This window comes from Perna viridis, chromosome 9, assembly GCF_037379345.1.
Source record: "Perna viridis isolate PV_CMFRI_1.1 ecotype Kerala chromosome 9, ASM3737934v1, whole genome shotgun sequence".
Classification (NCBI taxonomy): domain Eukaryota; kingdom Metazoa; phylum Mollusca; class Bivalvia; order Mytilida; family Mytilidae; genus Perna; species Perna viridis.
This window is the reverse complement of record NC_142453.1, coordinates 29,998,758-30,025,484: the sequence shown is the minus strand read 5'-3', so window position 1 is coordinate 30,025,484 and position 26,727 is coordinate 29,998,758. Positions and strand designations below refer to the sequence as shown.

The 26,727-nt window shown below is 34.8% G+C and overlaps 1 protein-coding gene and 11 non-coding genes across 14 annotated transcripts; all 12 read right to left on the bottom strand.

Annotated features, from left to right (window-relative positions):
• Positions 1–512: 512 nt before the first annotated feature.
• On the bottom strand, positions 513–676 carry LOC148607719 (U1 spliceosomal RNA). Its single transcript, XR_015915699.1, has one exon. It is a non-coding gene; the product is annotated as a U1 spliceosomal RNA (small nuclear RNA).
• Positions 677–1,585: 909 nt separating this feature from the next.
• On the bottom strand, positions 1,586–1,749 carry LOC148607718 (U1 spliceosomal RNA). Its single transcript, XR_015915684.1, has one exon. It is a non-coding gene; the product is annotated as a U1 spliceosomal RNA (small nuclear RNA).
• A 907-nt stretch (positions 1,750–2,656) lies between these two features.
• LOC148607717 (U1 spliceosomal RNA) lies at positions 2,657–2,820 on the bottom strand. Its single transcript, XR_015915673.1, has one exon. It is a non-coding gene; the product is annotated as a U1 spliceosomal RNA (small nuclear RNA).
• A 907-nt stretch (positions 2,821–3,727) lies between these two features.
• LOC148607716 (U1 spliceosomal RNA) lies at positions 3,728–3,891 on the bottom strand. Its single transcript, XR_015915662.1, has one exon. It is a non-coding gene; the product is annotated as a U1 spliceosomal RNA (small nuclear RNA).
• A 907-nt stretch (positions 3,892–4,798) lies between these two features.
• Positions 4,799–4,962, bottom strand: LOC148607715 (U1 spliceosomal RNA). Its single transcript, XR_015915651.1, has one exon. It is a non-coding gene; the product is annotated as a U1 spliceosomal RNA (small nuclear RNA).
• Positions 4,963–5,868: 906 nt separating this feature from the next.
• On the bottom strand, positions 5,869–6,032 carry LOC148607714 (U1 spliceosomal RNA). The gene has a single exon (XR_015915640.1). It is a non-coding gene; the product is annotated as a U1 spliceosomal RNA (small nuclear RNA).
• Positions 6,033–6,939: 907 nt separating this feature from the next.
• LOC148607713 (U1 spliceosomal RNA) lies at positions 6,940–7,103 on the bottom strand. The gene has a single exon (XR_015915629.1). It is a non-coding gene; the product is annotated as a U1 spliceosomal RNA (small nuclear RNA).
• A 908-nt stretch (positions 7,104–8,011) lies between these two features.
• On the bottom strand, positions 8,012–8,175 carry LOC148607712 (U1 spliceosomal RNA). The gene has a single exon (XR_015915618.1). It is a non-coding gene; the product is annotated as a U1 spliceosomal RNA (small nuclear RNA).
• Positions 8,176–9,082: 907 nt separating this feature from the next.
• Positions 9,083–9,246, bottom strand: LOC148607711 (U1 spliceosomal RNA). The gene has a single exon (XR_015915607.1). It is a non-coding gene; the product is annotated as a U1 spliceosomal RNA (small nuclear RNA).
• A 906-nt stretch (positions 9,247–10,152) lies between these two features.
• On the bottom strand, positions 10,153–10,316 carry LOC148607710 (U1 spliceosomal RNA). The gene has a single exon (XR_015915596.1). It is a non-coding gene; the product is annotated as a U1 spliceosomal RNA (small nuclear RNA).
• Positions 10,317–11,222: 906 nt separating this feature from the next.
• LOC148607709 (U1 spliceosomal RNA) lies at positions 11,223–11,386 on the bottom strand. The gene has a single exon (XR_015915737.1). It is a non-coding gene; the product is annotated as a U1 spliceosomal RNA (small nuclear RNA).
• Positions 11,387–14,998: 3,612 nt separating this feature from the next.
• Positions 14,999–26,648, bottom strand: LOC148607708 (uncharacterized). 3 transcript variants are annotated; one of them, XM_088544315.1, is made up of 5 exons: positions 25,972–26,648; positions 24,260–24,361; positions 22,278–22,563; positions 20,711–20,785; positions 14,999–19,305 (listed from the first exon to the last, which is right to left on the bottom strand). In XM_088544315.1, the coding sequence occupies exons 1-5, from the start codon at positions 26,026–26,028 to the stop codon at positions 16,952–16,954; spliced, it is 2,874 nt and encodes a 957-aa protein (XP_088400441.1). In that variant the 5' UTR covers positions 26,029–26,648; the 3' UTR covers positions 14,999–16,951. The 3 variants fall into 3 exon arrangements, with proteins under 3 accessions (XP_088400441.1, XP_088400443.1, XP_088400442.1); XM_088544317.1 differs by having other exon boundaries at positions 26,306–26,648; XM_088544316.1 differs by having other exon boundaries at positions 26,457–26,648.
• Positions 26,649–26,727: the final 79 nt, after the last annotated feature.

Sequence of the window (26,727 nt, the reverse complement as noted above, 5' to 3'; positions counted from 1 at the left end):
CCCAGTTCTTTTAATTTCTTATAAATATACATTTCGCGCAACACGTAGGCTGCGTCTATTGAAAATTATGAGAAACTAGTCCCATTAGAATCGAAATAAATCACGGAAACTCCACGTTAGCATTGTTTTCCCACGGGCTGACCATGCATTTCTGTCGGTATTTAACCCCGAGCGATAGCGAGGGGTTAAATAAGGACGAAAATGGTCAGCCCGTGGGAAAACAATGCTAACGTGGAGTTTCCGTGATTTATTTCTTCGTTTTGAACTATTAAGTAAATTATTATGAACCAAGACATCACCGCTTACTTTTAAGGTGGATATATGTCTTGTTTCATGCAATATCAAATAACTTATTGAAAAATTATAACTTACTTCCATTAACAGTGCGGAGAAAAATTCCTTGATCGTGCTTTCTAATATAATTTTGAAACATACGTGGCGGACTTTAAATAACAGATACCAAAAGTGATTTAAGGGCTTTAATCTGCGTTTTTACTTTAAGTTATTATAGACGGGGGATAGCGCGAACGCAGTCCCCCACACTAAAAAATTGCGTACCCGAGTTGCCCACATTTGGGGCAATCGCAGGTTTCAGCCTAACCGGAGTGCAATGGAAAGGCCTCGACCTGGAGGAACCGCCTTTGTGATCACGGTATCCTCTGTACCAGGTAAGTATGCTGTAACACTGGTGCTACACAGACACCTTTCAGGAAAACTTTAATTTTCTGTCGGTTCTTTCTTAACTATTTCTTTGCAAAATTGTCCAAACTTTTGTTTAAATTTCTTGAAAATCACCTAAAAATTGTACTACAATAATTTGTCTATAAGTATGATTCATATTTCACAAATAACGGAATATCCGGCAGCATTGAACGTCGAGTTTGAAAACGATGCTAAGTAACTCTGTTCAAACGTATTTCGTACGTTTTCAATCATGTTCAAACGTATTTCGTACGTTTTCAATCATGGTATTTGCATATGAATATAAAACTGTTTGGTTTTTCTTCTTCGTTTCCCCCCCCCCCCTATTTCTTCATTCCGCCGAACTACATCTAAAAGCTGGCAAGAAAGGTCCCAGTTCTTTTAATTTCTTATAAATATACATTTCGCGCAACACGTAGGCTGCGTCTATTGAAAATTATGAGAAACTAGTCCCATTAGAATCGAAATAAATCACGGAAACTCCACGTTAGCATTGTTTTCCCACGGGCTGACCATGCATTTCTGTCGGTATTTAACCCCGAGCGATAGCGAGGGGTTAAATAAGGACGAAAATGGTCAGCCCGTGGGAAAACAATGCTAACGTGGAGTTTCCGTGATTTATTTCTTCGTTTTGAACTATTAAGTAAATTATTATGAACCAAGACATCACCGCTTACTTTTAAGGTGGATATATGTCTTGTTTCATGCAATATCAAATAACTTATTGAAAAATTATAACTTACTTCCATTAACAGTGCGGAGAAAAATTCCTTGATCGTGCTTTCTAATATAATTTTGAAACATACGTGGCGGACTTTAAATAACAGATACCAAAAGTGATTTAAGGGCTTTAATCTGCGTTTTTACTTTAAGTTATTATAGACGGGGGATAGCGCGAACGCAGTCCCCCACACTAAAAAATTGCGTACCCGAGTTGCCCACATTTGGGGCAATCGCAGGCTTCAGCCTAACCGGAGTGCAATGGAAAGGCCTCGACCTGGAGGAACCGCCTTTGTGATCACGGTATCCTCTGTACCAGGTAAGTATGCTGTAACACTGGTGCTACACAGACACCTTTCAGGAAAACTTTAATTTTCTGTCGGTTCTTTCTTAACTATTTCTTTGCAAAATTGTCCAAACTTTTGTTTAAATTTCTTGAAAATCACCTAAAAATTGTACTACAATAATTTGTCTATAAGTATGATTCATATTTCACAAATAACGGAATATCCGGCAGCATTGAACGTCGAGTTTGAAAACGATGCTAAGTAACTCTGTTCAAACGTATTTCGTACGTTTTCAATCATGTTCAAACGTATTTCGTACGTTTTCAATCATGGTATTTGCATATGAATATAAAACTGTTTGGTTTTTCTTCTTCGTTTCCCCCCCCCCTATTTCTTCATTCCGCCGAACTACATCTAAAAGCTGGCAAGAAAGGTCCCAGTTCTTTTAATTTCTTATAAATATACATTTCGCGCAACACGTAGGCTGCGTCTATTGAAAATTATGAGAAACTAGTCCCATTAGAATCGAAATAAATCACGGAAACTCCACGTTAGCATTGTTTTCCCACGGGCTGACCATGCATTTCTGTCGGTATTTAACCCCGAGCGATAGCGAGGGGTTAAATAAGGACGAAAATGGTCAGCCCGTGGGAAAACAATGCTAACGTGGAGTTTCCGTGATTTATTTCTTCGTTTTGAACTATTAAGTAAATTATTATGAACCAAGACATCACCGCTTACTTTTAAGGTGGATATATGTCTTGTTTCATGCAATATCAAATAACTTATTGAAAAATTATAACTTACTTCCATTAACAGTGCGGAGAAAAATTCCTTGATCGTGCTTTCTAATATAATTTTGAAACATACGTGGCGGACTTTAAATAACAGATACCAAAAGTGATTTAAGGGCTTTAATCTGCGTTTTTACTTTAAGTTATTATAGACGGGGGATAGCGCGAACGCAGTCCCCCACACTAAAAAATTGCGTACCCGAGTTGCCCACATTTGGGGCAATCGCAGGCTTCAGCCTAACCGGAGTGCAATGGAAAGGCCTCGACCTGGAGGAACCGCCTTTGTGATCACGGTATCCTCTGTACCAGGTAAGTATGCTGTAACACTGGTGCTACACAGACACCTTTCAGGAAAACTTTAATTTTCTGTCGGTTCTTTCTTAACTATTTCTTTGCAAAATTGTCCAAACTTTTGTTTAAATTTCTTGAAAATCACCTAAAAATTGTACTACAATAATTTGTCTATAAGTATGATTCATATTTCACAAATAACGGAATATCCGGCAGCATTGAACGTCGAGTTTGAAAACGATGCTAAGTAACTCTGTTCAAACGTATTTCGTACGTTTTCAATCATGTTCAAACGTATTTCGTACGTTTTCAATCATGGTATTTGCATATGAATATAAAACTGTTTGGTTTTTCTTCTTCGTTTCCCCCCCCCCTATTTCTTCATTCCGCCGAACTACATCTAAAAGCTGGCAAGAAAGGTCCCAGTTCTTTTAATTTCTTATAAATATACATTTCGCGCAACACGTAGGCTGCGTCTATTGAAAATTATGAGAAACTAGTCCCATTAGAATCGAAATAAATCACGGAAACTCCACGTTAGCATTGTTTTCCCACGGGCTGACCATGCATTTCTGTCGGTATTTAACCCCGAGCGATAGCGAGGGGTTAAATAAGGACGAAAATGGTCAGCCCGTGGGAAAACAATGCTAACGTGGAGTTTCCGTGATTTATTTCTTCGTTTTGAACTATTAAGTAAATTATTATGAACCAAGACATCACCGCTTACTTTTAAGGTGGATATATGTCTTGTTTCATGCAATATCAAATAACTTATTGAAAAATTATAACTTACTTCCATTAACAGTGCGGAGAAAAATTCCTTGATCGTGCTTTCTAATATAATTTTGAAACATACGTGGCGGACTTTAAATAACAGATACCAAAAGTGATTTAAGGGCTTTAATCTGCGTTTTTACTTTAAGTTATTATAGACGGGGGATAGCGCGAACGCAGTCCCCCACACTAAAAAATTGCGTACCCGAGTTGCCCACATTTGGGGCAATCGCAGGCTTCAGCCTAACCGGAGTGCAATGGAAAGGCCTCGACCTGGAGGAACCGCCTTTGTGATCACGGTATCCTCTGTACCAGGTAAGTATGCTGTAACACTGGTGCTACACAGACACCTTTCAGGAAAACTTTAATTTTCTGTCGGTTCTTTCTTAACTATTTCTTTGCAAAATTGTCCAAACTTTTGTTTAAATTTCTTGAAAATCACCTAAAAATTGTACTACAATAATTTGTCTATAAGTATGATTCATATTTCACAAATAACGGAATATCCGGCAGCATTGAACGTCGAGTTTGAAAACGATGCTAAGTAACTCTGTTCAAACGTATTTCGTACGTTTTCAATCATGTTCAAACGTATTTCGTACGTTTTCAATCATGGTATTTGCATATGAATATAAAACTGTTTGGTTTTTCTTCTTCGTTTCCCCCCCCCCTATTTCTTCATTCCGCCGAACTACATCTAAAAGCTGGCAAGAAAGGTCCCAGTTCTTTTAATTTCTTATAAATATACATTTCGCGCAACACGTAGGCTGCGTCTATTGAAAATTATGAGAAACTAGTCCCATTAGAATCGAAATAAATCACGGAAACTCCACGTTAGCATTGTTTTCCCACGGGCTGACCATGCATTTCTGTCGGTATTTAACCCCGAGCGATAGCGAGGGGTTAAATAAGGACGAAAATGGTCAGCCCGTGGGAAAACAATGCTAACGTGGAGTTTCCGTGATTTATTTCTTCGTTTTGAACTATTAAGTAAATTATTATGAACCAAGACATCACCGCTTACTTTTAAGGTGGATATATGTCTTGTTTCATGCAATATCAAATAACTTATTGAAAAATTATAACTTACTTCCATTAACAGTGCGGAGAAAAATTCCTTGATCGTGCTTTCTAATATAATTTTGAAACATACGTGGCGGACTTTAAATAACAGATACCAAAAGTGATTTAAGGGCTTTAATCTGCGTTTTTACTTTAAGTTATTATAGACGGGGGATAGCGCGAACGCAGTCCCCCACACTAAAAAATTGCGTACCCGAGTTGCCCACATTTGGGGCAATCGCAGGCTTCAGCCTAACCGGAGTGCAATGGAAAGGCCTCGACCTGGAGGAACCGCCTTTGTGATCACGGTATCCTCTGTACCAGGTAAGTATGCTGTAACACTGGTGCTACACAGACACCTTTCAGGAAAACTTTAATTTTCTGTCGGTTCTTTCTTAACTATTTCTTTGCAAAATTGTCCAAACTTTTGTTTAAATTTCTTGAAAATCACCTAAAAATTGTACTACAATAATTTGTCTATAAGTATGATTCATATTTCACAAATAACGGAATATCCGGCAGCATTGAACGTCGAGTTTGAAAACGATGCTAAGTAACTCTGTTCAAACGTATTTCGTACGTTTTCAATCATGTTCAAACGTATTTCGTACGTTTTCAATCATGGTATTTGCATATGAATATAAAACTGTTTGGTTTTTCTTCTTCGTTTCCCCCCCCCTATTTCTTCATTCCGCCGAACTACATCTAAAAGCTGGCAAGAAAGGTCCCAGTTCTTTTAATTTCTTATAAATATACATTTCGCGCAACACGTAGGCTGCGTCTATTGAAAATTATGAGAAACTAGTCCCATTAGAATCGAAATAAATCACGGAAACTCCACGTTAGCATTGTTTTCCCACGGGCTGACCATGCATTTCTGTCGGTATTTAACCCCGAGCGATAGCGAGGGGTTAAATAAGGACGAAAATGGTCAGCCCGTGGGAAAACAATGCTAACGTGGAGTTTCCGTGATTTATTTCTTCGTTTTGAACTATTAAGTAAATTATTATGAACCAAGACATCACCGCTTACTTTTAAGGTGGATATATGTCTTGTTTCATGCAATATCAAATAACTTATTGAAAAATTATAACTTACTTCCATTAACAGTGCGGAGAAAAATTCCTTGATCGTGCTTTCTAATATAATTTTGAAACATACGTGGCGGACTTTAAATAACAGATACCAAAAGTGATTTAAGGGCTTTAATCTGCGTTTTTACTTTAAGTTATTATAGACGGGGGATAGCGCGAACGCAGTCCCCCACACTAAAAAATTGCGTACCCGAGTTGCCCACATTTGGGGCAATCGCAGGCTTCAGCCTAACCGGAGTGCAATGGAAAGGCCTCGACCTGGAGGAACCGCCTTTGTGATCACGGTATCCTCTGTACCAGGTAAGTATGCTGTAACACTGGTGCTACACAGACACCTTTCAGGAAAACTTTAATTTTCTGTCGGTTCTTTCTTAACTATTTCTTTGCAAAATTGTCCAAACTTTTGTTTAAATTTCTTGAAAATCACCTAAAAATTGTACTACAATAATTTGTCTATAAGTATGATTCATATTTCACAAATAACGGAATATCCGGCAGCATTGAACGTCGAGTTTGAAAACGATGCTAAGTAACTCTGTTCAAACGTATTTCGTACGTTTTCAATCATGTTCAAACGTATTTCGTACGTTTTCAATCATGGTATTTGCATATGAATATAAAACTGTTTGGTTTTTCTTCTTCGTTTCCCCCCCCCCTATTTCTTCATTCCGCCGAACTACATCTAAAAGCTGGCAAGAAAGGTCCCAGTTCTTTTAATTTCTTATAAATATACATTTCGCGCAACACGTAGGCTGCGTCTATTGAAAATTATGAGAAACTAGTCCCATTAGAATCGAAATAAATCACGGAAACTCCACGTTAGCATTGTTTTCCCACGGGCTGACCATGCATTTCTGTCGGTATTTAACCCCGAGCGATAGCGAGGGGTTAAATAAGGACGAAAATGGTCAGCCCGTGGGAAAACAATGCTAACGTGGAGTTTCCGTGATTTATTTCTTCGTTTTGAACTATTAAGTAAATTATTATGAACCAAGACATCACCGCTTACTTTTAAGGTGGATATATGTCTTGTTTCATGCAATATCAAATAACTTATTGAAAAATTATAACTTACTTCCATTAACAGTGCGGAGAAAAATTCCTTGATCGTGCTTTCTAATATAATTTTGAAACATACGTGGCGGACTTTAAATAACAGATACCAAAAGTGATTTAAGGGCTTTAATCTGCGTTTTTACTTTAAGTTATTATAGACGGGGGATAGCGCGAACGCAGTCCCCCACACTAAAAAATTGCGTACCCGAGTTGCCCACATTTGGGGCAATCGCAGGCTTCAGCCTAACCGGAGTGCAATGGAAAGGCCTCGACCTGGAGGAACCGCCTTTGTGATCACGGTATCCTCTGTACCAGGTAAGTATGCTGTAACACTGGTGCTACACAGACACCTTTCAGGAAAACTTTAATTTTCTGTCGGTTCTTTCTTAACTATTTCTTTGCAAAATTGTCCAAACTTTTGTTTAAATTTCTTGAAAATCACCTAAAAATTGTACTACAATAATTTGTCTATAAGTATGATTCATATTTCACAAATAACGGAATATCCGGCAGCATTGAACGTCGAGTTTGAAAACGATGCTAAGTAACTCTGTTCAAACGTATTTCGTACGTTTTCAATCATGTTCAAACGTATTTCGTACGTTTTCAATCATGGTATTTGCATATGAATATAAAACTGTTTGGTTTTTCTTCTTCGTTTCCCCCCCCCCCTATTTCTTCATTCCGCCGAACTACATCTAAAAGCTGGCAAGAAAGGTCCCAGTTCTTTTAATTTCTTATAAATATACATTTCGCGCAACACGTAGGCTGCGTCTATTGAAAATTATGAGAAACTAGTCCCATTAGAATCGAAATAAATCACGGAAACTCCACGTTAGCATTGTTTTCCCACGGGCTGACCATGCATTTCTGTCGGTATTTAACCCCGAGCGATAGCGAGGGGTTAAATAAGGACGAAAATGGTCAGCCCGTGGGAAAACAATGCTAACGTGGAGTTTCCGTGATTTATTTCTTCGTTTTGAACTATTAAGTAAATTATTATGAACCAAGACATCACCGCTTACTTTTAAGGTGGATATATGTCTTGTTTCATGCAATATCAAATAACTTATTGAAAAATTATAACTTACTTCCATTAACAGTGCGGAGAAAAATTCCTTGATCGTGCTTTCTAATATAATTTTGAAACATACGTGGCGGACTTTAAATAACAGATACCAAAAGTGATTTAAGGGCTTTAATCTGCGTTTTTACTTTAAGTTATTATAGACGGGGGATAGCGCGAACGCAGTCCCCCACACTAAAAAATTGCGTACCCGAGTTGCCCACATTTGGGGCAATCGCAGGCTTCAGCCTAACCGGAGTGCAATGGAAAGGCCTCGACCTGGAGGAACCGCCTTTGTGATCACGGTATCCTCTGTACCAGGTAAGTATGCTGTAACACTGGTGCTACACAGACACCTTTCAGGAAAACTTTAATTTTCTGTCGGTTCTTTCTTAACTATTTCTTTGCAAAATTGTCCAAACTTTTGTTTAAATTTCTTGAAAATCACCTAAAAATTGTACTACAATAATTTGTCTATAAGTATGATTCATATTTCACAAATAACGGAATATCCGGCAGCATTGAACGTCGAGTTTGAAAACGATGCTAAGTAACTCTGTTCAAACGTATTTCGTACGTTTTCAATCATGTTCAAACGTATTTCGTACGTTTTCAATCATGGTATTTGCATATGAATATAAAACTGTTTGGTTTTTCTTCTTCGTTTCCCCCCCCCCTATTTCTTCATTCCGCCGAACTACATCTAAAAGCTGGCAAGAAAGGTCCCAGTTCTTTTAATTTCTTATAAATATACATTTCGCGCAACACGTAGGCTGCGTCTATTGAAAATTATGAGAAACTAGTCCCATTAGAATCGAAATAAATCACGGAAACTCCACGTTAGCATTGTTTTCCCACGGGCTGACCATGCATTTCTGTCGGTATTTAACCCCGAGCGATAGCGAGGGGTTAAATAAGGACGAAAATGGTCAGCCCGTGGGAAAACAATGCTAACGTGGAGTTTCCGTGATTTATTTCTTCGTTTTGAACTATTAAGTAAATTATTATGAACCAAGACATCACCGCTTACTTTTAAGGTGGATATATGTCTTGTTTCATGCAATATCAAATAACTTATTGAAAAATTATAACTTACTTCCATTAACAGTGCGGAGAAAAATTCCTTGATCGTGCTTTCTAATATAATTTTGAAACATACGTGGCGGACTTTAAATAACAGATACCAAAAGTGATTTAAGGGCTTTAATCTGCGTTTTTACTTTAAGTTATTATAGACGGGGGATAGCGCGAACGCAGTCCCCCACACTAAAAAATTGCGTACCCGAGTTGCCCACATTTGGGGCAATCGCAGGCTTCAGCCTAACCGGAGTGCAATGGAAAGGCCTCGACCTGGAGGAACCGCCTTTGTGATCACGGTATCCTCTGTACCAGGTAAGTATGCTGTAACACTGGTGCTACACAGACACCTTTCAGGAAAACTTTAATTTTCTGTCGGTTCTTTCTTAACTATTTCTTTGCAAAATTGTCCAAACTTTTGTTTAAATTTCTTGAAAATCACCTAAAAATTGTACTACAATAATTTGTCTATAAGTATGATTCATATTTCACAAATAACGGAATATCCGGCAGCATTGAACGTCGAGTTTGAAAACGATGCTAAGTAACTCTGTTCAAACGTATTTCGTACGTTTTCAATCATGTTCAAACGTATTTCGTACGTTTTCAATCATGGTATTTGCATATGAATATAAAACTGTTTGGTTTTTCTTCTTCGTTTCCCCCCCCCTATTTCTTCATTCCGCCGAACTACATCTAAAAGCTGGCAAGAAAGGTCCCAGTTCTTTTAATTTCTTATAAATATACATTTCGCGCAACACGTAGGCTGCGTCTATTGAAAATTATGAGAAACTAGTCCCATTAGAATCGAAATAAATCACGGAAACTCCACGTTAGCATTGTTTTCCCACGGGCTGACCATGCATTTCTGTCGGTATTTAACCCCGAGCGATAGCGAGGGGTTAAATAAGGACGAAAATGGTCAGCCCGTGGGAAAACAATGCTAACGTGGAGTTTCCGTGATTTATTTCTTCGTTTTGAACTATTAAGTAAATTATTATGAACCAAGACATCACCGCTTACTTTTAAGGTGGATATATGTCTTGTTTCATGCAATATCAAATAACTTATTGAAAAATTATAACTTACTTCCATTAACAGTGCGGAGAAAAATTCCTTGATCGTGCTTTCTAATATAATTTTGAAACATACGTGGCGGACTTTAAATAACAGATACCAAAAGTGATTTAAGGGCTTTAATCTGCGTTTTTACTTTAAGTTATTATAGACGGGGGATAGCGCGAACGCAGTCCCCCACACTAAAAAATTGCGTACCCGAGTTGCCCACATTTGGGGCAATCGCAGGCTTCAGCCTAACCGGAGTGCAATGGAAAGGCCTCGACCTGGAGGAACCGCCTTTGTGATCACGGTATCCTCTGTACCAGGTAAGTATGCTGTAACACTGGTGCTACACAGACACCTTTCAGGAAAACTTTAATTTTCTGTCGGTTCTTTCTTAACTATTTCTTTGCAAAATTGTCCAAACTTTTGTTTAAATTTCTTGAAAATCACCTAAAAATTGTACTACAATAATTTGTCTATAAGTATGATTCATATTTCACAAATAACGGAATATCCGGCAGCATTGAACGTCGAGTTTGAAAACGATGCTAAGTAACTCTGTTCAAACGTATTTCGTACGTTTTCAATCATGTTCAAACGTATTTCGTACGTTTTCAATCATGGTATTTGCATATGAATATAAAACTGTTTGGTTTTTCTTCTTCGTTTCCCCCCCCCTATTTCTTCATTCCGCCGAACTACATCTAAAAGCTGGCAAGAAAGGTCCCAGTTCTTTTAATTTCTTATAAATATACATTTCGCGCAACACGTAGGCTGCGTCTATTGAAAATTATGAGAAACTAGTCCCATTAGAATCGAAATAAATCACGGAAACTCCACGTTAGCATTGTTTTCCCACGGGCTGACCATGCATTTCTGTCGGTATTTAACCCCGAGCGATAGCGAGGGGTTAAATAAGGACGAAAATGGTCAGCCCGTGGGAAAACAATGCTAACGTGGAGTTTCCGTGATTTATTTCTTCGTTTTGAACTATTAAGTAAATTATTATGAACCAAGACATCACCGCTTACTTTTAAGGTGGATATATGTCTTGTTTCATGCAATATCAAATAACTTATTGAAAAATTATAACTTACTTCCATTAACAGTGCGGAGAAAAATTCCTTGATCGTGCTTTCTAATATAATTTTGAAACATACGTGGCGGACTTTAAATAACAGATACCAAAAGTGATTTAAGGGCTTTAATCTGCGTTTTTACTTTAAGTTATTATAGACGGGGGATAGCGCGAACGCAGTCCCCCACACTAAAAAATTGCGTACCCGAGTTGCCCACATTTGGGGCAATCGCAGGCTTCAGCCTAACCGGAGTGCAATGGAAAGGCCTCGACCTGGAGGAACCGCCTTTGTGATCACGGTATCCTCTGTACCAGGTAAGTATGCTGTAACACTGGTACTACATTATTGTACACAGACACCTTTCGGGATTCTTTTCTATGATTGTCGTCTCTCCATGGAAAACTAACATTTAATTAAGTTAATTTTAACAGTAATATTAGATACGGGTTTTAAAATGGGACTATATTCGAGGTACACGAGTTAATATAATGTATGAAACGAAAGTGCATTAACATTAATTTATTTACCATGAATTATCACTATGCCGTTTCAGCGGTGCTTCTGTCTGAATATTGTCATTGCATGTGCTGCAAATTATCTCTCTCTAGTATTTAACCGAAACCATACTCACAAATTTATTTTATGGCAATATTTTCATATATTGATGAATATTCCTCTTACAATATTCTTTCTTCATATTGAATTTTCTTCTAAAAATAAACATAATACTCACACATACGCCTAACTGTGTGTTCAGTTGAGTAAGGGACTTTATATTACAGGGACTGGTCACTACTAACAAAGTCTATATAATGTATTAAATAATAGTCCTGTATAGTTTACATTTGACTCATGCATACTGAGGGAAAGAGAAATTATTCAGGATTTTAGTTATTTTGTTACATAATCTTAATTGGGAAAACTTTGATAATTCTCTATTTTGAAATGGTTTAATTCACATTTGTCTAACAGGGAACAATGTGTATGGTGGAATGGTGTTTTATCAGAGCCAAGAAATATTAAGTATGTGTGTTTCTCAAGGATCGATCCTTGGAACCTTCTTTTGTATATTATTTGTTAATGACTATCCAGATTGTTAAGGTCATTCACGTGCAACTATTTATGCTGATGATACATCACAACATGTTGATGATAAATGTGTAAATGTAATTGAGAGAAAATTAAAGAATCGATATTATAAATTCTATTCATTGGATGAAGTGTAACAAACTTACAATGAATCTTAAGAAGACTCAGTGCATGCTTACTGGCACAAGTCAGAAACTGTCTAAATGAAGAAAAATATGTTTTAACATAGATAATATTGTACTATAGAAACTGTTGAAAATTCTAAACATTTAGAATGTTAATATTGATTGTAATTGAACTAGGTCTTACCATATTGATATTTTAACTAAAAAAAAATCAAAGAAAATTGGTGTGTTAAGGCGTCTTAAAAGACTCGTGTGTACTGAAGCTCTTCTTCAAGTATGCAACTCCATTATTTTCCCACATTTCAAATATCGTAATACTGTATGGTACAATTCAAAAAGGGTAAACAATCTAAATAAATTATTTAAATTGAAAACAAGTAATATCTTTAAAAAAAAAGACGCAGTAAAATTTTGTTCTTTTTTACATTTTAGTTTCTACATTTCTTTCAAGAAAATAACACATGGCACGCAACTTTTAAGGTTCCGATCAAGTTTTTTTTTTCGAACGCAATTCCAAATTTTCGATACAGATTTTTCGAACGCCACCGAGTTGATCAGCATTTGGCCAATTGGGAAAAAGAACTGCGATCAGGTCAGTTGTGTTTCCATAGAAGAGCGTCCTTAAGGACGAAGGGTAAAAAGCGAAGCTATATCGACTGCGTCGGAAAAAGGGTTGCACTTATCATTTTAAATGTGCAAAATGTTATGACATCATTTGACAAAACGAGATGGACGCCAAGGTCTGATTATTTTGCATGTGTTTTTAAGTTTGTTCATCAAATAAGTTATAGAAATACTAGACAGAGAGAAAGTATACGTTATTTGTGCCAAGAGCCCAAGTATTTATAACGATCATTCATTGTATCAGGTAGTTAATTATGGAACAATGTGCAAATAAATACACACATGATTAGAAATTGTGCAACAACTGAGAGTTTCAAAAAAGCACATCTAGAAAACTATTTTAGATATGTTTCTGCTAATATGTAATACATTATTATGTGTAGTAATTTTCTTTTTATGTCATTAACTGTGTTACTTTTAATTGCATTTTATTCTTTATGATGTATACTATGTACGTATATACAGGACCATATTGTAAACTAGTCCACGGACTAAATATGCTATTCTGTTCAAATAAAGGAGATTATTATTATTATTAATAATATTATAGTCTACTTATATAAGTTATAAAATTGACAAATTGATAATAACAAATTTATGATGAAAATACTGAGGAAGGGTGTGTTCTCAAAACCAAAAAATACAATGAATGTCAAAATTTACTTATTTACTTATCAATAATTTATTAATTTAGATGGAAGATCAGAATTGATATAGCAGTCGCCAGAGCCTTTAAATTTGAAAATCATGTTAGTATCTGAAATTATCTTACACTACAGCATGAAAATAGTCCTACTGGCGTTCCTCATTAAAGCTCAAAAGCAGATTGTTAGGTCCACTTTATAGGTATTTCTAATATATCATATTCAATTATTTGTTGCCAACGCCAGTACCTGTTTATGTATATACATTTACTCGAAAAAAAAAAAACCAACCATTTATAATATTGTATGTTGATAAATTTAAATTGCCACAAATGCAATATTCTTAGATGGATAATACACCATTTAATGTTGAGCTAGAAATGAAAACCTTTCAAGATTATAAAAAGTCATCCTTCATAGATGAAAAAGAGTGACGCTGAGCGCTAATTAAAAGAAATGTTTTCATATATTTCATGCAGAGCCTGGTGGATCCATATATTCACAAAAAGGGAGTGGTTCCAATCAAGAAACTTATATAAAGAAAAAGGTTCCAGGCAGGGACAAGACTCCCTGTTCCATGCGAATATTTGGCATTCATTTTTCTGTGAAGTTACATTATGGTATACTAAACTATGTCCACCTATTTGTTTTGATAGAGTTGGGTGTCCCTAGATTTAAGGACAAAGATTGCTACATGAAGCCCACCCCTCCCCCTCACCCACTGCAATAAAGTTGAAGTGCAAAAGCCACATGACTCCTGTTAAAAAAAAATATCAAATCAGAATGGCCGTACAATATGATCAACTACATATGTTGACTAACAATCCTACACAATTTGAAGAAAATCCACTGAGCAGTTTCTGAGGAGTTGAGTACACAAAGTGTTCCAATAGTGTAGTACATGTATGTACAAATTCAACTAAGTCCCATAACTCCTGTAAAATTTTCCAAACAGGGCAATGATATTAACTACATGTACATATGGTGACTAACAATTCCATCAAAATCCATTGAGTGGAGTCTTGTCCCCTGAAGGATGTGTCCTTCACTTCCAGTCTAAAGCAAACAAAATAGTCGCTTATAAAATAAATACCATGTCCCTATTTGGTTTTAAAGGATTTCAACAGTAGGATATCCTGAAAAGAATCTATCCAGAACCCTGTAAGACAATTTAGAAAGACATTAAAACATGACTACAGACTTTAACGTGTAGGTGTCATTAAATCAAGGGAAACCACCTCTATCCCAAGAACACTATCATTAAATTTACTGTAAAAATGACTAGTTATCCAAAGGTTACATGTAATTTGTATCAATGAAAAAATTAAATGTTATCTATTTTCCTGAACATTAATTGTTCAACCATATAATAAATTTGGTAGATTTTTTCAAAGAAGAGCCAAATCCATGACATTGGTTTTGCCATTGGGATTAGAATTGTAAAAGACAATATTTTTCTTATTTCATGTACAATTTATTATTTCTTCATGATCTAAAACAACTGTGACTTTATACATGTTGTACAGGGATGGATATTAGCTGGGGTCCAGTAGCCCATGACCCCTATATTTTGACCTGGGCTAATGATCTTTTTAATCAGTAGCCCATTTTGCTACTGAAATATTCTCAAAGTATAAATCGAAAATAGCTCTGGGCTAGCAGAATTGTTAGTTGGGCTACTGGATTCTATTTTTAGAGGTCCAGTCGGCCACTATGTAAAAATTGCCAATTTCTGTCCCTATTGTATTTACATGTGTTCATACATTGTACATGTATATTCAGTGGTGTATGCAGAGGGGGTGCAGGGGGTTGACACTATCATTTTTATAGAAAAAAATTCATGGGTAAAATTGACAAAATACAGTGTATTTCGAATAATGTCCTAGCACCCCCTTTTTCTGGGGAACCCTGGCTGGGACCCCTCCTTTTCAAAGTGCCTGGATCCACCCCTGTATATTGTGATATTATATTGAATATTTCCAATTCATGTCCACCAACTGCAATAATAATTACAAGTACAATGTAACTTGGGGGGATTATTTGAAAAAAAAAGAAAAAAAAAATATTCCAAATTTGAGCTAAAAGTATTTTTACTCAGCCATGGACAGAAAAAACATATGACCCAATATTTCCCCATTACCTCACCATGTGTTTTAAAATACAATTTTTTAAATCTTGCTGCTGCTAAAAAAATAATGTATGCACTCGAACGAAAAAAATGTTTAACTAAACATAAAGTCCCAGCCCTCCCACTAGAGCAGAAAATGGTCTGTGCCTTATGTTGAATAATCCCAGATTCTTTCAAATATATTTATGTATTTATTTTCAGATATGGATTTTGGAATTTTAACATAATTAGCTCATCATTGTGAAAACATCAATTTTGCAGGTACATTGTACTGTTTTTCATGCTCATTTGACCAACCTTAGAAAATAGCAAGTTAGTATGGTATGAAAATCAACACCTTTACAGAAGTAAAACACATTAATTCAAATTTCTAAGAGACTGTAGAACTTTGATATAAAAATGTGAACCAAGAATTCCAAATTTCATGAACAACAGAAATTTTGAAAAATTAGGATAAAACTGATACTCACATACATGTACAATATATAGTCAAGTCTCTTCACAATTCACATTTAGCATGTGAAGTCCTACATCTATACTACAAGTAGAATGGTAAAACATTCATATACAATGTACATGTCCATGCATGTACAAAAAATGTACATTTTGTACATGTAGAGCAGTAGTACTTTTGTTCATAACTTTGTGCAGTAAAATAACATCTAAATTGATCTGAATCACTTATCAAAAGACAATAAAAGGATAATGGAACTTCATGAAGAAAGTAAAACATAAGCTAAATTAAATGTACCATCTAGTGTTGCCAATGTGTAGCTGAAGCAACCCACTACTGAAGGTTCTCAAGAAGCAACCAAAACAATTTAGGAAACACCTTTGATTTAAAAGGACAGGACCAGACTTGTGGCTAAAACACATCCAGTAAACACATTGATAACACTGTAATAATTAGTTAAAAGAAATTATTTTGATTATAAAAAGCCTTAAATTTAAAAAAAATAAAAAGTCAGAACCATAATCCAGACACTGAAAAAAAAATGTTCATATACCTATCATGCCTATTCCACTTATATGAAGTCAAAATAAATTAGGAGTCATGTTACATTTATATAAAGAAATTAAGAAAGGGTAAGAAATGGATAATATACATGTACATTTTGTACATGTATTTATAACAGATTTGAAAAAAAAAAAATAACGGACATTAAGTGATGGCATTAGCCCACAAAAGAAACCCTACAGGTTTAGTGAGCAGGTAATATTATAGATATCTATAAACATGAATAGCAAATAATTAAACTGTCAAGACCAATATGTGACTAGCTGTTCAACAATTCATCTATTTTTGCAATTTTCTCAATTACAAACTCATCAGAAAGCTGTTGTTTCTTCCTTTTTCTAGAATCCCATCCATTATCAGCAGCCTTCTTTGATCGTTTCTTTAGTTTGGCTGGCATTGTTGTCTCAAATGCAATAGATCTCTTAAAACGCTTCTTGCTCAACAGCTGATCAGGATTTTTAGATTCACTTGGGCTCTCATATATTGTTTCCCAAATTCGTTCATTGGGTCTTTTGAAATTTTTGTTTCTATAAATATCTTCTATATTCTCCTCTTTGACTTTGCGTTTACCAGCAGTCTTACGTTTCACACTGACAGATCCATCCGACGTTACTGGAGAATTGTTTTCATCCATTGAGTCAATACTTTCTGTAGGACTTTCGGATGCACAACCATCACTGCTACCAGCCTGATAAATTTCAATGGACCGCCTCTTAATACGAGTGGTACGACGAGGCCTAGCATTTAAACCCTCCTCCTGAGAATCCTCAGATAAACATGTATTTTCAGCCAATGCGATAGCATCGGTTGACCTACGTTTACCTTTGCCTCGTCCTCTTTTTTTAGGGAGAACAATAGGGTCGGTATCTAGTGACAAAAATTCTTGAATTTTATCAAAATCAGCACAATGTCTATAATTAAACAGAATACCATTATTTGTTAGTTCAGTAGAGTATTCTCCTAATTCGTTCTGTAACTCCTTATCGCCTTCACTTTTATCATTATCTTCTCTTTCAACTCTTACAGGATGATCTATTTCACAATTAATTAGTTCATTCCTCAAGTTTCTAGTTTGTGATTTCTTGGCCCTGCCAGTCAACTCACTTTTCATAGCAAACTCTGAATGGATTGATTTACTAGAAGTAGTATCACTAGCACCAGTACTGCTCTGATCAGCAACTTTTTCTGTTTCATTAGAGTTTTCAGAGAATGACAACAATGATAATCCAAGAGATTTCCTTTTAGGTGGTCTTCCCCTTTTTCTCTTTGAAGGTTCATTGTTTGATTTGTTTAAATAAACTTCTGCCCCATCATTTTTAAGATCCTTTTCCACTCTAACTTTATCTTCTGTTTCCACAAGCTTAACAGGCTTTTCTCTCAGAAGTATTGGATCAGCAGATCTCCTAGATTTCTTTTCTCTTAACTTTTCCTCTTTTGTACTTTGCATATTTAAATCCCTGGAACCATGTTCTATTTCTAAATGTATGTTTTGTAATGTCTGAGTATCAGCAGACCTTCGTTTTGACTTGGTCATTTTAGAACCTGTACATTTCTTCCTACAATCTTGTAATTCTACACTTTCTACTCTGTTGTCAATTTGTAATGAGGGAGGTTTTTCCAACTTTTCATTTTCCTTTGCACTACCTTTTGAAACTGAATCTTGTGTTATACTAATTGTAACACTAGAACTGTTTTTTTCCAAACAGCTGGCATTGTTCATGTTAATATCAATTTGAGGATATTGAGAAATATTAATTGAATCTTTTATACATACTAAATCACTGTCGTCAAGACTGTCAACAGATTTCTCTTTGACCTTCTTATCATGACCTTTGCACTCAATTGCAGTCGTATGAATATCAATGTTTGCTTCCTCTTTACATTTTTCAACCTCTTTAATGCCCACTTTCTGTAAATTATCACCATCAATTTCATCAGTTTTCTTGTCCTCTTCAATAATGACCAAATCCATACATTGAATCTGGTTTTCAGACACTGAATCATGTGACTCTAACCCTTCACTTTGATTTAAGCTATTATCAGGAGTGCGACGGACAGCATTTGCCAATCTGCTAGCCAGAGATTTGCAGATCTTAAAAAAAGATGAAGTCTCTTGCTTTTCCCTTTGTTCTTTTTCAGCAGGAGTCTCAGTTACTACTTTCTGTTTCTTTGAAGAATGTTTTCTAGCAGAGTAGTGCCTGCTTGATTTTGTTGATGATAAATCCTGATGATTTTTCACCTCTTCCACACAACAGATAGATGATTTTGAATCAGGCAATTCTGACATTGGAATATCTTCATCAGTTAATGATTCATCAGGTGATACAGGTGTTTCAGCACAAGAATTTAGTACACCTAGTAATGGAGTTGAGAATACTGGCTGGGATGGTGAATAAGGCAGTGAGTCATCAATATCTACATTACATATTATAGATGTCGTATTTTTCTTATTTGGTGTCACAGTAAAAACATTTTTCAAAGATAATTGAGGACTTTGACATAAACCTATGTTGTTATTCTGAATTATCATAGTGCCCTCTGGGTAATCTGGACTTTCAAAATCTGACAGGATCCTTTCTCTTTTAGTAGGTTCAGGACTGTTGGTGTCTCTACCTGTTTAAAATTTAAACAAAAAATGTACATGTAGGCTGGTGAAATACTAGCATCCAAAACAAAAGTAAGGAAATTTCTGAAGTGATTTTAGAGAGGTAGACATAGGGTAAGGGACATAACTCTCAGAATCAGTGATATGTTTGTATTATATTTAATTTCACCAAAGCCTTTCCAGCTTTTCTTTGAAACAGAATGAAATCAGTCAAAGGTAACTTTAGTGCTTACATGAGATTGATGTTAAATGCTGAATACAAATGTTCCAATGATTTGTGAGAGTTGTGTCCCTTACCCAAGGTCTACCTCCGTAACTTGCATTAATATCACAAGTACTAACAGTAGTCATTGTTTTGTTGCTGATACATTATACATCAAGTACATGTATTTCATAATCAGTAATTAACACTGAGAACAAAGTGTCATACTGACTATGACAACATACATAAAAGGAGAACATTCTATATGTTTTGACAGAGAGTACTGTAAATATAATATCATGCCACATAAGATCAGATCAGGGTTTGGACAAGTTACTTTTAAATGTAATCGATTACAGCATGATTACTTGAATTTTCTTGTGTAATCAATTACATTTGATAAAGTAATCATATTATGATTTCATGACTAATACTGGGGGGATTAATTCACATGATTTACAATGTACAGTAGATAGTTTTACATGTATTTACTGTCTATTTTATGGTTTTACATGAAAACAACAGAAAATTGATCAGGAGATAAGATATCCGCTGGAATTTCAAACAAAGGGAAAAAAGAATCAGTTTAAGACACTACACTTTACTAGTGGAATTCAAAATAGAAACCTAATCAATTTAGAAGGCAAATATCCCATTTCATACAAGTTTGTGCTAAATGATAGTGTCTCTACTAATTTATTTTTTATAACCAGATTAAACTAAAAATTATATTATTATTTTTATAAACAATATAGACACATGCACTTTGGAGAAATTTTGGAAAAGTAGCTCCAGTAAATTACTTACTTTTTTCAAGAAGTACCTATTTTTAAAAACTTGAATTAAATCCCAAAATAACTGGTTAGATTTACAATCGAGAACAATAGTAGCACACATAGTCATGCTAAGTATACTCCTACTTGTATAAAAGTTTGACATAAGACAGCATCCAAAATTGTTTACAACACAGAAAGCCACACACCAAATATAAAAGCAATCCATCTTGTGGGAGCTGAGATTTTTGTGAAGAAAGTTTTGATGGACACAATGACAGATGGTCAGAAGGAAGGACAGATAAAGTGATTCAAATTAACCACCAACTCATTAAGTAGAGGTATAAAACAAAATATATGCATCCATTTTTACTGTGTGCATACAACAACTATTTGTATATAATTTAAAGTAATACTATAGATATTAAATGAAAATACCCTCTTCAAAATCTTGATTTCTATCACTGATATTATCTTCTGTAGAATGCAGCACTTCCTCAGTTACTCCAACAACTGTAAAAAAAGTATCAGCATGTTTGAAATTATTTGTTTCTAAATCTATTTTTTTCATGCATCATTTTATTCAGAGGTTGAAGCCTTGAGAATCTTTAAATAATTCACCAAGATTTGGTTGTAAATTTTTTCAATGTGTTTCTAACTATTCCAAAAGAATTATACCACTTCTACTTGAGTACAAATGTATTTACAAATGTATTTTGATGATGAAGTTTCAGAAATCTGTTTCAATGAGGCCTTCATAAATACCTCAGATTTTGATTATTCCATATTTCAGTTGCCTACATGTATAAGATCTTGAATTCTGCAGTTTTTTACAAAATGCTATTTTGCTACAAAATGGGACACAAGTGTCTATATGTTAATTGGGTTAACAATGGCCCTTAATGGACCTTCCCCTTTCAGTACAGTTTTCATATCTTGGATAAATTACATGAAGGATCCTAGAAAATTTATTTTGTTAAATGATGTATTCATACTTTAAAAGCAACATCTTACTTCATTAGCACTGAATAGTCATGACTTTGAATTCCTTTTAAATTATTTATCTTTACAGAATATAAGTTTAAAGAAATTTTGTATCAAATTTTCAATTTTCATAGAATCTCATGTTTTAGTCTTGTCTTTGTACATCATAACTAAAAGTACAAGTTTACTGTTACTTGTTAAGCTCTTTCTATTGAAGAAACATTTAAAAACACATTAGTTCACAATGACGATTTTACGAGGTCAACAATCAACATGGAAATTGGCAAAATCGGAAGTAAATAGACAGTAAAAAAAAAAAAAAACTGTAAGGGTAAAATCTGGATTTGAAAAAACAGAATTTTGCTAATAATGGGAAAAAATCATGTGTGGGTTCATCAAGATCACAGAGTATTGAACATTTGAATTTGTTTACCTGTGTTTGTTGGTCAAAGGGAGATAAATCATCCCTTCGGTTTAATAAAATTCAGATACAAAAATATATAAACTCAGACATGTAATAAATGTAGGAATGATTTATTATTTCAACATTTCGCAGTAGGTCTGGAAATAAGGTTTTTCAATTATCTCAATTATGAATGAATCTTCAAATAATATCGACCTTTAAAATGTTAAAACAGAGCCACTTACAGACTTGGTTCAATAATTCATTTTATTCAGACTATTCTTATATCATGTATATGGCAGTAATAAAAATCATGAATTGGTCTAAGAGAGCTGTAGACCCATCCTATTACTTTCATATAACTTTGTTAAACTTTCTATAGTTGGAATTGATTACAATTGAAACAATTTTTTTGTTTAGTATGAGAATACACAGGAGTAATTGTGAATAAGCTCAATACATGTTTTACATGTATGTGAATGAGAACTTAGTTTGATATACGTGTACTACATGATGTACTTATTAAATCAAAACCATTTTTGGCAACAATGATTATATTTAGGCCAAATACAACCTAAAATCATACCATACATAAATGTAGGTTATTTGAGCATTTACCATTACAGGTCAGATAGGAGCCATGCCTCTCATTCTCCAGAGCTGTAGTAGGAATAGTAACACTTATATCAGCATGAAGAGAATTGTTAGCAGAATGATCATCTGGTGCCCTAAATATCTCAGGGGAGTCAACCCTGTCTGAATATTCAACATTTTGGATTGGAAAAACTGGTAACTGCTTGAAGATACCAGACCTACGACCAGCAATGGATCTCCGTTTCGGAACCTGGTAACCTGGAGAACAGTCCTTCCATATACTTCCACACTGATCTTCTAGCTGATTGATCTGAAACAATACTTACATTGTTATGTAGGAAATGATGGAGGTTTGTATAATATAGAAGTTTTCCTATTTTCACAGTAGTGTGTGAATCAAAACCATGATGACAATATGACAATTGCTAGATAAATCATAGGAAATATGGATAAACACATCATTAGCCTTCTTTACTCACACAGCTTATATTCAATTTGCCATTCTGCCCTGCAAATAAGACTTGAGACATGAGAAAGCTATCAGTGATAACCTATTGTGATCATGGGGATAAACCTTCCTTTATCTTTTGTACTTATCACTTACATGAACAGTATACTCTATCTCAAACTGTTGTCATGATAATAGATTCTATCATCATAGATTTCTGGTTATTTTTTAAAGTAGTTTTTTTTTCAAATCATGCCTGACAGTGGTAAAAGTAATATCATCTGTCTGATGGTGGTACCATATAAGGAGATTATGTCAAAAGTTATAGGAAAAGTAACTACATGTACACAATATATATTAAGCATTACATTCTTCCTTATCTGGACCACTGTAGAGTGACTATACATGCCCATATGTTTACCTGTAACATGTAAATGTACAAGTATATGTTTTTTTTTACATGTACAGCTAATATCTCCACTAAAAACTGGGAGCATGGACCAGGTGCACCAGTAGGGTAAGTATCCTCTGCTTTTCTAGAAGCACCTGCCAATTTGCTCATAAAAAGTCAAAGAGGAAAGGAAAACAATGACACGAAGAAATAAGTTTTCATGGCGCAGATGGATACACCGTAACCATCCACGAGTTCATGATGACGACCATAAAACTTCTGTTAGGATGACTTCAATCTTGTAGCAACATACATGTAACCCTGTTCCAGAAGCCTATTTGTTAGAATTCCAGCGTGATACAAAAAAGTCTGTGTAGTTTCGGTAAGCTCTGTCATAACATATGAGCTGTGATATGAAGACTCCATATGCAGGTGCTGAAGGGATGATGATAATTCTGAATGAAAAGTGATAACGTTAGTCGTAAAGTTTGGTCAATAGTTTTCCTTTATCATCGGTTTCTAAGTGTAGGTCAAGATACAAGGTTGACTTCACAGTGTCTGTAGCATCCTTTAACTCAAGTTGTTTGGGATAGATGCGATGTATCAAATCCCAAAATTAGGGTTATTTAAAGATAATATGTCATCTATATAGCGGAAACTGAGATTAAAGGATCTAGCTAAACAATATTCTTTCTTTTGGATCAGACCAGCTATAAAGTCAGCCTCATAAGAGTGAAGGAATAGGTCAGCAGATAACATATTCCATAACTGTAAAATCAAAAGTGCTACACTGGACTTTCAGATCTGTAACTACAATGACAGACTACATTATTGTACTTTGTCTGGCATTTTCTGATGGTGTCTAAATTTTTGGTTCACTTGAAACAATATATTGAAAGAAAGTCCATTCATAAGTTCCTTTGTATTAATGATGTGACATAAATGCTGTATTGTTATGCCACAAACATGACAGGTTTAATCTCATATGTTAGTGAGAAAAGAACATCTCTATAGAAAATAAAAATATTCTGATTTCAAAAATGAGTAAAATAGGTTCAGATAAATTGTAAATGTATTTTAATACATGCACTGAAGATTTTTTTGGACATTGTAGACATTTGCAGTTAGTCACATTTTAATTTTTTTATACAGTACACTAATTTATACCATAGCATTTTCAGCATCCACTTTCTCTGCCATCAATACAGTCTGTGAAAGAAGTCTGACTGAACGTCTCCTTTTCTTCTCCTTCTTTTCCATGATTTCAACCTGTAATACGACAAATCAAACTCCTTCAAGCATACAAATGGTTTTTAACTACAGTGTGTGTTTACAAAGATGTCCAAAGCTAACATTTTTTACAGATAGGATTTAAAAATTACCGGAAATCTGCTAAAAAGTGGGGAAAAATTATGTCAGTCTCACACATGTCATATTTTGTAGGTATTTCTTTTGATCTACTGTTTTTTGCCTTTGATCTTTTCATATTTTGCCAAGTTTCAGGCAATTGAATCTTGAACTGTCAGCCCTAACCTGGCAGCCCGAGTAATACATGTATTTTCATTCCACAAGTTCCTCTCAAATAGCCCTGGGTCACCAGTGACATCTTTTACATGTACATGTATCTTTTGATTGGCTGTGTCAGTGGGAATGACGATATTTTATCTATTTTATGCATTCTAATATTCAAATTTAAAAAAAGCTACTTTGCTAGGGGAACCAATTTTTCCCACTTCATCATTTTAAGCAAAATGCTCTATTTTGACCATAAATCAATAAAAAATACTTGTCAAATGAATTTCACATAAGCATTTCCTTCACACAACTCAAAAATTCGATGACAAAAGAATAATTTAAGCAGCATACTTGTTAAGGGTATAAACTGATCTTAAAACAACTAGACAAACTCATTATTTTTCATTAACTACATGTATAAAATCTATTATAAAAACAATTAACTGATTCTGCCATTTGATCAGGATTAAACTGTTTTAAATTAAGAATTTTAAGCAAAACCATACTTACATGTACAGACCAATTAGTAGTTGTATAGTTCATGCCGAAAATAAAAAAATAATATTGTGTTTCCGATCACCCCTAAAAAATTTTGTAGTCAGTAGTTAGGGATCTTTTGAATTTTTTTTGAATATTTTGAAATAAAATAAGTGTAATGCCAAACTCGGAATACAATGAAAACTATATCTGCATAGATTAAACATGTACAATACAACAGACCTAGTCCATAGCCAAGAGCACACTTACATCTGTGTTTACAATCGATTCTAAAATATAAACAGCCAGTATTTCTAACTCTTTGTTTTTCCATCTAGGATAGAAAAAATAATCTGTCCCTTCTTTTTTTGCAAGAGTCAGCAGGCTTTATACAATGTAATTATTTTTTTTCAAAATCACTAATAAAAACTTGTGGGTAGGTGGAGGTCTGAAGGAGGGTTGGTTGGGTAACCTGAAACATTTAAGATGAGGGTAGGGAAAATGAGAACCTAGCGAATATGGTCCCCCACTCTAATTATGGGAGATTTTACATGATAACTGCAAATATGATTCAAGTGTAGACAAGATGTCTTCCCCACCAGTTTGTCTAGTAAGCTATTATCGGACTTGGTGCCATCCTATGGGGTTAGATTTTCCAACTTCTATAAGAACCAGTTCATATGAAATTCAGACACTATGGTAGAGGTGATTCATGGTGTCAAAACACCCACCAAACAAACAATGCTTTTTTAGTCTACATATTCTAAAATTTTACATAAAAATAGTCATTTTTGTATTGAGATCTGTACTTTTGGGAAAACCATACAGTACATTATTTTCCCACTGAAATCAACCAAATCAAACAAATGAAGAACAACAACTCTTACCAGGTGCCTATTTCTACAGAGAATTGAGCTGAATTCTTTTTTCATTGTACAGCTCATGTGACGTTGTTTGAAAACATTGGCTGCACAGACATTGTCTCCACAATCAATAGATATTTTTTGCCTCAAAAGTGCAACAACAGTATGACAAACTAGGAGTAAGACTGGTTACTTGGTATTATACTTATACTGTCTGAATTAGATCCGTGGGTTTCTGACATGCATAAATCAACTCATAACATATTTTTATAAAGACTGTTACTTAAAACGTTGTAGGATCAAATACACGTAGAAATACAAGATATATTGTGTATAGAGGCAGACACTGATACAGTACGTCTATGGGTTAGATCATCATCATCATGAGCCATGGCAGCATTTTGAAGAAAAAGTCTGGAAAGATACCAGTTTTGCAGTGAATGTGAAAAGACGGGTGATATCGTTTTGTAATAGTTTGTAAACAATAAATACTGTAATAAAAAGTGTACCAGATACTAAAAGTAGGAAAGTATTTGATGCATGGCTTTGTTTGTTTACCAATTCCAATATTTTGAATTTTGAAAGCACAAAAATAATTAACCAATCAAAATTGTCGTTCATACTCCTCGGAACTCCTTAGACGTTTTCCATCCTCTGCTTTCCGGAAAATGAAAAAAAAAGAAAAAAACCTTCTTAAGACTCCAGAATGAAAACTTCTAATCAGAAACAAAAAAATATGAGAAATATAATGAAATTTTCATTTAAATTTGATTCCATCAG